General features: G+C 43.5%; 1 protein-coding gene across 5 annotated transcripts in view; it reads right to left on the bottom strand.

Annotated features, from left to right (window-relative positions):
* Positions 1-2173: 2173 nt before the first annotated feature.
* Positions 2174-10444, bottom strand: part of FKBP15 (FKBP prolyl isomerase family member 15) — an 83004-nt gene continuing 74733 nt past the window's right edge. For all 5 annotated transcript variants that reach the window (XM_072632477.1, XM_072632474.1, XM_072632475.1 and 2 more), the window contains 5 exons: positions 9868-9993; positions 7637-7744; positions 6263-6978; positions 5932-6028; positions 2174-3362 (listed from right to left, as the gene is read on the bottom strand). In XM_072632477.1, coding sequence (XP_072488578.1) covers positions 3285-3362; positions 5932-6028; positions 6263-6978; positions 7637-7744; positions 9868-9993 — 1125 coding nt within the window. In that variant the 3' untranslated portion in view covers positions 2174-3284. The remainder of the gene's footprint in view (positions 3363-5931; positions 6029-6262; positions 6979-7636; positions 7745-9867; positions 9994-10444) is intronic.

Here is a 10444-nt window from a genome sequence, read left to right as displayed (position 1 = left end):
AGATGTCTTCAAGGTGAGGTTTTCCAGGGCCCCCTAGACAAACACGACCAAACTCTCCAGGGCCAAGAGACAAAAACCTCAGCTTGTGCTCCTACCTGTCAGTATGATGGGATTTCAGGATATCCCCCAGAATGCTTTGGTTTTCTGTTAAATAATTAACTAAAATTTTTAATAATTAAACATTTTAATTCATTAGAAATCAGTATTTTCGGCTTAAGGTTTCTCATTCCAAAATGTGACTACCTGGGAGCAGTCACACTAAGATGAAAAGGATTGAAAAGCCACGTAGTCCAAGGTCATAAGAAGGAACAGATGAGGAAACTGAAGCCCAGGGAAGATGATGGGACTTGCCCAAGGACACAAGGTTAGTGCCAGAAGCAGGATTTGCACCGTGATCTCGAGTTCGGAGCCAGGGTTCTTGGTACCATTGATAGCCATTATCCCTGGTGAGGGGCAGTCACCTCAGCATGGGTGGAACGAGGAAGGAGCTAGAGAGGGCTATGTCCAGACACTTTTGGCGGAGGGATAGGGAGCTACCGTACCCCTTGATTTAGTCAATAAACACTTATTGACACTTGGGGAAAAAGTGCAAATATGATAGATTTGGAATCAGAAAACCTAGGTTTGAATCCCAGCTTTCCTACTTAATAGTGTGACCTTGGTGGCGGGAGGCTATGAATATTGCAGTAGGTGCCTCTAGGGTGAATATGCCAGGTGGAAGAGGCTTTTGGAGGAGAGGCAGCCACAAGTCACAATCTCTTGGGACTCCTTTAAGCTTTTGTTGTACTTTCCCCACAAACATACTTCCCATCATTGTTATTGGAGACTTCCATTCTTCAGACCATTTGCCGTGGAAAGATTTATGTAGATCTTTGAGGGCAGCTTAAAAAAATCACCTGGGGAGAAAATCGAAACCTTTGGCTAGAAAGGGGATTTGAAGTTAACTGTGGCCTTCAGGCACTTCACAGGGCTTTTTCCAGTTCTTACTACAGGAATAGGGGCAGCAGCAATTGCAGAAATGGTCAAGATTCGGAATCTCCATCATATAAAACAAAACACTGATGCTTGTTCGTACTGCAAATATTTTATTTCACTTATAATCCTTTTGGTGTTTTTCCACATGTCTCTTTATAAAGTTTCTATCAATGTTGATTTCTCATTTTACACCCTCAGAGGGCAGGGACAGAATCTCATTCATACTGCAACCAGCACAGCACAAAAAATACCATTACTTAAGGGAGGAGAAGTTTAAGGGCAAGAAGGGGATGGGAAAGGATCTGGCCACTCAGGCTGCCATATGCATACCACCTTCAATTGGAACAAGAACAAACAGCTTCTGGGAAACAGAAATCAGTTTACTATCAGAGTTTTCATTTTAATTAAAACTCTCCTTTTTAAAGCCCTATAACTGTGGGTCCCTGCTTGTTGCATAATATCTTAAACAAGAAACTATTTATCGATCTCTTTTCACCTCCAGTTTCTGGCTCTGTCCAGACCACTTGGAGCCCAAGCTGAACCCAAAATGGTCCACGGTCCAGGAGATGCAAAAATTGAGAAGTGAGATATGGGGACTCTAGCTATCTATCCTCTTTTCTGCAGTCACTGCTAGAGTGACTGTGCAAAGAGTTCGCGCTGGAATGAGGTGGTTGGAGCAGACACCTACGGGCTAAACTGCAGTGAAATACTGTTCCATCATTGACTTTTTTTTGCAATAGGTCACAAGCTCTGGACATATTTTTGCGCATATCTGGTCATGAGTCCCAGATGCCAAGATGCTCTTGGCTTCATTTGTTCATTCAACAGTCAAACATTTATTAATTTCCTACTATATGCAAGGCACTGTGCACAGTAAGGCCCACAGGTTTACGGGAAAATGGAAATCTCTTCCTTTTCTTTGAATGCCCAGAGAGAACCAGGAACAATACTAGGATGTGAGTTGTCCTAAAATAGAGAACAGGGTAATCCCAAGGATTTCCAAAGGAAAAAAGAAAACAAAAATAATCAGTTTAAAATTACCTGGTTTGCAAAGAATTTAAGAATTGGCTCCTGATCCATTCAATTGCCACCACCCCCATCCTCCCAGAACTTAATTCCTTCAGAAAATAGTGCATACTCCTTGGGTAAAACCATTAGAACCAAAGTTGATTTCATCCCAGAGCATTTAGAGACCAAGTTCCATTGCTGACTTTTATTTTGTGTTTGTTAACCTTAAATATTCATTAATATATAATATTAGACTTAAGGCAGAGAAAAAGACATATCTGAGAGCCTAGGACTGAACTCCTAAGGTAAGAAGGTGGTCAGCTAGATGAAGTCCATTGCACTGGATAGAGAATTTCCATGAGAAGGGCAGATACCTATGTGTTGTCAGTAAGAGGTCTTAAGGTCACAGATTAGTAAGATGAGGCTCACTGGATCAGACAGGCCAACATCCTATTTGGTTCCATCTTAGAATTAGCAAGGAAAAGGCTTAGTAACAGAACAAGTTCCATGAAGCACACAAATAAGGGGGATAAGCTGACTGACAGCAGCTGGTTTTAGGGCTGGGCAGGAGAGGCCATCAAAGGTCCTCCAACACAGGAAAAGCAATTCTTCTGAGGGTCCAACTCTTCCTCTCCAATGCTGGCGCTCCTGCTATGCACAGTACCTACCAACTTTGGCTCTGGTCTTATTACAGAAAGGACGAACTCACTAAATCTGTGTGACAGCAGGAAACCAGAGTCCAATCATTCCATTGGCCAGCAGTAGCAGCACTTTTGATGAGACAAAATTCCAAGGGCAAAGCCATGTTCCTTTTCAATAGCAAATGATCAGTGCAGAGAGTTGTGGGGCTTTGTCAGTGGGAAATGCTTCCTGGTGCAGAGCTCAGAATTTGGTTCTCAGTAGATACTCGGTAGGGTCTCTGCCCAGGGGTGAAAAGGACTAGGAGCTGTATTTACATCTCCTAGTGGAAGAAGGTATCACAGGACTATTCCAAAGGAGTTGCTGGAAATCAATTCCATTTGCTTTATTACTTAGGAAAGATATGTGTGGACAGTAAAATGCCAAGGGCTGCTTTTCTGCACCAGCAGCACCAGACACTGGGGAGATGCCCCCAGATGGAAGGATGCTGTCCCAGTGTTTACTGGGATGGGCCAGAAACTTCAACTCTAGAGAGGGTTAAGAAATTCTGGACCTCACCCTGTTGCCCACCCAGAACCAGGATCAGCTGTGCAAAACAGTGCTCAGAAAGAGAAAGGCAGAGTAGGGCAGGCTGAAAGACCTCTGTACTATCTCTCAAGTCTTCATCCCAGCCAGTCAAGGTCATCATCATCATCATCATCCCCAAAAAGGGGGGCTGGAGGTGGGTGTCCCTTCATGCTCTGACAAAACAGAAAACAGTCATAAGTTTTGGATACCATTGGTGAAATAGATCATTTCCTAAGCATCAAGATTCAAAACCTTTTTCCAAGTCAAGTTGGACAATGAGCTTTTGTTTGAGGAAGTCAGTATGTAGCTATCACTAAGGTGTGCTTGGCACTAAAGAAGGCAGCCCCGACCCTTACCTGTACACATATTTAACCAGACAGACCAAAATGTGTAAAGAGGGGAGATTTAATACAGAAAAAAGATCATCCTTGTTTAGCTCCTCTGAATCTTGCTCTATTTATTTTGCAGTCAGTCACATCAGCATTTTATATACAGAGTAGCGGAAGTAAGAGGGGAAGAGGAGGAGGAGGAGGATGTGTTGAGAAATTAGTATGGACAGAGCAAAGTGAAGAGAAGCAATGAACAAAAAAGAGAGACTGTCATCTAGAGAGGCAGGAGGAAGAAATGGACAGTTGTGGAGAAGTCGTTTTGGTTGAGTGTGCCACTAGTCATAGGCATGCTGCTGGAGCTCTGTCACCATAGTTTTTCTGAAAAATTAGAGTAGAGAGTAGGGGCCCCAACCCTAAGTCACTGTGCACAGGAATAAAGTCCCCTCATAAGTGCAGAACCCCAGCCAGAGGTTCCTCCCAACTCAGCTTTGGCAAAGGAAAGGCTCGCAGACGCACTCTCATCCTCCCAATCCGAGATCTGATTTCGGACACCAAGCAATCAGAAACAAAGGGCTGTGCAGAAGGTATCCTCCCTCCCAAACGAGGATGCCCTGTATTACCAGCTCTACTCACTCACAGTCACCTGCTCCTACGGGTAGCTAAGACAGGAGAGGTAGTAACAAGGGATATGGGAAAAACTCACACCTCCTTTTCACGTGGCCTATCCTGAATTTCTTACTCTGGATACCGAGGGTAGTGGGAACAGACGACAGAGCTTTTGGGGTTAATGATGTGGGTTAGCATTTATAGCACACCCCACTTAGAAGCAACTTTGAAGATACTGCTAGTCAGGTGACCCCCAGAATCTATTGTCTAATTTCAGATGAGCAGAGCATAGGGAAGGCGGTAGGTATGCCACAGGGAAAAGGCAAACAGTGCTCAGAAAAAGATGAGCACCACAGGGCGGGCTCAGGGACCCCTGGATTTTCTCCCACATCTTCATTTCATCCAATCAAGGTCATTATCACTGTCAACATCCCCCCAAAGCAGCTCTACTTCTTCCCTGTTGTGTGACCTTGGACCCTCAAGCTGAGTGGGCTTAAGCCTCCTTATCCATAAAGCAGAGAAAATGGTCTAGCTGCTATTCAAGGTCCCCTCCATCTCTAACACTGTGTTCTAAAGTCCATTCTAGCTCTACGAGGTTGGGATTCTAAGACATATTATATTAGCAGGCTGTTGAGGATGCTGGTTAGCATCAACTTCTTACGGTGGTAAAAAAGGGTGCCCAAACACCTCAGTAGTGTTTATTCTATGGCTCTCCCTCTGAAAGAAATTTAATTTTGGGGTGAAAGGTGGTTATCATACTCTGCTAAGTAACTGAAATAACACACTTTATACCAAAGACAAGAAGAACACTTGAGCATAGGCATGAAGGATTCTGGAACAAAGACTTAGGATCTTGGTGTTGTCAGTGATATTGCTTCATGCGTCTGGAAAATTCACTCTGCCCTAAATCTTTGACAGGGCAAGAGATTTGTCCTTCTACACTTGCATGTTTTGGTGGTGACAGTGGGCCCGAAAAATATGTGGTTTCTGCATACATTTAGCATCAATGCAAATCTTAACATTCGATATGTGCCTAAGGCAAGAACACTTGGCTGAGTATCAGAAAGTTTGAGGTCTGGTCCCACCTTTGCCACTAATCTGCACTATGTCCTTAAGTAAGCCATTTAATTGCTATAAGACCCAGTTTCTTCCTCTATAAAAAAGGAGAGATTGTCTGCTCTATTTTCCTCAAAGAAATGTTTAGGGGATCATGGATTTAGGTATGAAAGGGCAGAATGGGATCATAGGTTGAGAAGCACTTTGAGTGGAATTATGACCCGTATGCAAGTGCTAGCTGAGGAAGGGAAGGACACCACAGGGTTAGAGTAGTTCCAGGTTAGTCGGGTAATCTTGGACAATTTCAAGCATCTCTCTAGGACTCAGTTTGCTCCTCTTTGAAAAAGTGGGCTGGGCTAGATGATCTCTAAGATCTCTAATAACACTGGTAGCCTATGATTCTATTATCTGAAATCCTGTTCATGGTCAGAGGAAATTCATTTTCTATTCTGAGCTTTGACATTACATTGACTAAGCTGTCTATGCTTGCTCACTTAAGAAAGTGAGTCCAAGTGAAAGGTCAAAACTTATCTTCCATCTTCAATAAAGAATAGGTATGTACCTACCACCATATTTGTATGCCCCATTTCAAACTCCAGATTCGTCTTACAGGGTCCAGCACAAAGAGCCCTATCACAATAGGCCACCAAGACTCCAGATTCCTTTGACCTGGATGTTGTTTCTTAGAGTAGAACATGAGGGTCTCTTGTATGATGGTCTTAGGACAAGGGCAAGCCCTAAATTTCCTTACCACTTCATCTTCATCCTCGTCATCAGGCACTGGAATTGGCTTTGATGCTTTCAATGTTGCCCCTTTAAACAAGCAATCTTCATCACCATCTGTGAAACTGAAAGAAAACCAGGTATCAGCAGCAGAAAGTACTGCTGTCTCTGACATGTTCCTGCCTGGCACCAAAAGTTTCAAGAATCATTTGTATTTGTGAGAAGCTAGATTTAGAGTTAAAAGAAGCCATAATATCTCTCTAGGCATGAGGAGCTTCTAAGGAATACTTACCAATCCTGACAAAGCCAATTCTATGCTTGCCACTGTAATTCTGTGCTAAGGGAGGACAGCAACCAACCTGGCGTTCTGGCATCCATGGGTAGGTTTGAGGGTGGCTACTGGTTCTGCAAAATTTACATCTGTGCCCAACTGGGGCTCAGTGGTTCTGGTCGTGACAGCAGGCCAATCCGCCTCTTCATCTTTGAGGGAAAATTTCAGTTCTTCCCTTGAATGTCCAAGCTCTGCTGACAATGGGTCCCCTTCCTTGTGGCTTACAGCCTGACGGTTTCCTGGCTGCCAAGTCTCTTCACTCTCCCATCTCTGGGCACCTGAGGCTTCTGACAGGCTGCTTCTGTGATGTTTCATCGTATTATCACCATGCATTTCTTTACACTCAGGTTCCCAGACTACGGCATCTCCAAGAAGGGGTGGCATGGGTGGAATTGAAGCTGGGGGCCCTGGAATACCTTGAGATGGAACTCTAGCTGACCCTCGTGGGAGAGGTTGATGAGGTACTTCTAGACTTTTCTCTGCTTCTGAAATCCCATCCCTTTGGTATCTTTCCTCCATCCCATTCTGTGTCTCAAAAGCTGTAGGTGGTGGACTCTCTGGCCTGTCTTCCTGCTCCACTGGTTTCACTGTCTCCTTGAGCTCCTCCTGATCCAGGGTTCTAACAGCTGGAGTTGGACTGGTTGGGGCTGAGTGCTCCTGAGGTGGTTTCTGGGGCTGCTCTTCTCCCTCGCTGCTGCTCTCCTGTTCTGGCTCCTGAGGAGCCAACAGAAGCAGAGTCTCCAGCTGTCAGGAAAACCAAGGAGCGGGACATCAGCATGGACAGAAAAGCTTCAGGCAAGTCGTTTCTTAGAGAAATTCCTGTCTTATCAGCCAGACTAGTCTCAACATGGCTAACCAGCCATGACTAAATAAAAATAAAGTAGGCTAGGGATAACTGCTGTTGCTGCTAACATTTAACATATATATAAATAAATATACTTAACATGCTAATAGCCTTGTCTCACAGAAGAGGTATGAGAAGATATCTCCTTTCCTCTTTTTTAGAGGCTGAGGACGATAGGTATGAATTTAATGTGTCAGTTCGTTTTCCTGAACTGTTTTTTTCCCCTCTTTTTTATTCTTTGATATAAGGGAAGGCTCTCTGGTGAGGGGGGAGTGATATGAGGAAATGAAGGGATGTAAAAAAAAGGATATAAATAACAATTTGTTTAAAAGCAACAACTGACATTTATATAGCACCTTACCATTGACAAAGCATGTTCTATAGATTATTGTCTCCAGTTTGAAGATGAGGAGACTGAGGCTGAGGAAGGTTATGTCTGAAGAGTCACACACAGTGTCAGACTTGGGTCTTCACTTGATCCCAATCCCACAATGCTTCTTAGTGAAATGCCTTTAAAAATCTCTGGACATTAGGAGGTCCCAAAGCCGGCAGACATACCTTGATTGTATTCATGACAGTGCTCAGAATGGTCCTGCCGTCATAGGACTCTTCTAACTCAAATTCTCCCCTTAGAGACTGGAACACTCGGTTCATGATCTTCTTCACCTGGACATGGGTATGGGAAGAAGGGGGAGCAAGATCAAGTCCAGGGCTGGGAAACAAGCTTGGCAGACCCAGAGAAGAGTCATAGCAATTATTTTAAGATGTTATTCATCCTAGGCCCAAGACATGAAAGTTGTCACCTTAATCAGGACATGGCAGACAATGAACATTGCTTTGCTTTCTAGAAGGCTCTTTTCTAGGGTCCTTGGATCTCTATGCTCCTGACAACATACTTATGAAAGTTGTGCACCCATAGCTGATAAAAGCACAGAGGATGGTTTTCATGAGCCACCACCCTGCAACACCACCTTCCCATTTCTAACAATCTCTTGGGGATGCCCCTGGTCCTGAGGACTGGCACCCAACATGCCTTTCCAGGAGCCAGAGATAAGTACACAAGGTAAAGGACTGGAGCCTTTAAAAGGCTGCCAATTGTATGTTCTAAGCCTGAACTGTCCCTGAGATCCTGGAATAATACAATACCCAGTATACCAAGAAAGGCGCAGAAAGACTCAAGAGAACACAAGCTCAGCCCAGGTATTCTTTCTCTCCAGAGTTGGGCCCTGACATAAAGTCAGAAGTCAGTAGGTTGTTAGAAGGAACGAACAAAAGGCTGCCTCTTTGCTAATACTGTGACAGGGACACTGGAGAGAACACTTGGGAAACAGAACCGAACTATGTAAATGGCAGAAATAGGTGCACTGGGAACAATGTTGCAAATTATGCTTCTGTAAAAACAATGAAAATTTCTTCTTGGAGCTGTTCAACAGCAACATGGACTGCCCTGAAAAACACCCAGTTCTTCTGCCCAGGAAGTCTCTGAGCTGAGAGTCAGGGGTACAGAGAGCAGTATCCTATGCTGGGGAGGCAGCTAGGCTCCCATGACCTCTACAGGCCTGTATGATTCTAGAAGTCTAGGACTCTACAGCAGGATTGGATGGATGCTGCCAATTCTTGCGAGCGGTTTATTCAGATGAAAATTTATCACTTAGCAAAAAGTTCTCCATTTAGTAAAAAAGGAACACATGGTAAGCTTGAATAGTACTTACCAAATGGGACCTAAAGGGGGGACTGGAGGTATAGAGGGTGATCAAAGAGCTGTGACAAGTAGCCACAAGGTACAGAAACTTCTACATATGATACCTAGACATCCTCAAATAGAGTTCTGTCTTCACTATCAGACACTACCTTTAGCATCTTACCATTATTCCTCCTTTCCTGACTCAGCACTCACAATTATTCAAGGCTGACAAGCACAGTGATATCTCACGTATGTGTAATTTTCTACCAAACTGAAGTTACTCCTAGAAGTACCAACACTTAAAATAATTATACCTTTTTTTGTTAGAAATCCTACTAAAATGTGTTATGTAATTTTTTACCTTTTTAATGTACTAGAAATAATCTAACTTCTTTTAAATGACTTAACTTTCTCAGTGTTTATGATCAGTACTTGCTGTATGCAATATAGTAGTTCTCTCAGGGCCTTCTCTTAAGGTATGATGAGATTGTCTCTAGACTAGATGGACCCAGATTAAGGTGTTTTGCTAATTGTGTCTGTCTTTTCTATTTTTCTGTCTTCTCCATGCGCCCATTTCTCTGTACTGTCAGCTGAGAAGAGACATGTTATTGTCACTGTCTTTTTTATAGCTTGATATTTTGAGTCTCACTGACTTTCCCACCATACCCCTGTGTCACACACCTCCCCACTCCTTTCAGCTTCCTTTTGTGGACTATCTTGTAAGCTCCTTAAGGGCAGGGACTGTCCTCTTCTTATGTGTATCCCTGGCACTTAGCACAGGGCATGGTACATAGTAGATTCAAAACAAATGCTTATCAAATACTGACTACTGTCTTGTGTGCCTGATAACCAGACTTCTTAGAACTGTAAATCCAGGCCTTTCCTATCAAGTATGAAGGCTTTGATATAAACGGTTTATAATAGCAACTTTAGCTACTCAAAGATCTTCTACAGTAACTTTTGAGATATGCTTATGTGCTAAAAGGTTTAAGTTGCTGGATATCAGTGGGATGTGTAAGATCCCAACAACTCTATACGTTATGATAATCACCTGGTGCTTGGTACTACACTTCTCAGTCCAGTCTTCCATGAGATGTTAGCTTACCTTTTCTGAAGTGTCTGATGCTTCTGCTCCATGTTCAGTTTCTTGTGTTTTCCGTTTCTCTAGCTCCTGAATCCGCTGCTCATAGTGGACTCTTAGGTTATCAATTCTGGATTGGAGGGCTACACACTGCAAATAGAAGAGGTTATGGAAACCAGTCTTAGAATGCGGACAAAACATAAAAAATATATGTGACAGGGGCTAGAAAAAGACTGCCTTTTCTTGGGCTTCCATCCTCACTCCACCCAAACTGTTCTCTCCAAAGTGACCAATGATCTCTTAGTTACCAAATCCAATGGTCTTTTCTCAATCCTCATTCTCTTTGACACTGCTGATCACTCTCTTCTCCTTGATTCTGTCTTCTCTCTAGGGGTTTGGGACACCACATTCTGCTGGTTCTTCTCCTACCTGTCTGATTGCTCCTTCTCTGTCTCCTTTGCAGGATCCTGCTCCAGATCACACCCTCTAACTGGAGGTGTACCTCAGGGTTCTGTCCTGGCTCCTTTTCTCTTCTCCTTCTATGCTACTTCACTTGATGATCCCATCAGCTCCCATGGATTAAATTACTATCTCTGTGCTG

The sequence above is a fragment of the Notamacropus eugenii genome, chromosome 1 (genome assembly GCF_028372415.1).
Source record: "Notamacropus eugenii isolate mMacEug1 chromosome 1, mMacEug1.pri_v2, whole genome shotgun sequence".
NCBI classification, from domain to species: domain Eukaryota; kingdom Metazoa; phylum Chordata; class Mammalia; order Diprotodontia; family Macropodidae; genus Notamacropus; species Notamacropus eugenii.
The sequence above is the reverse complement of the archived record's forward strand: the minus strand, read 5'-3'. Positions and strand labels throughout refer to the sequence as shown.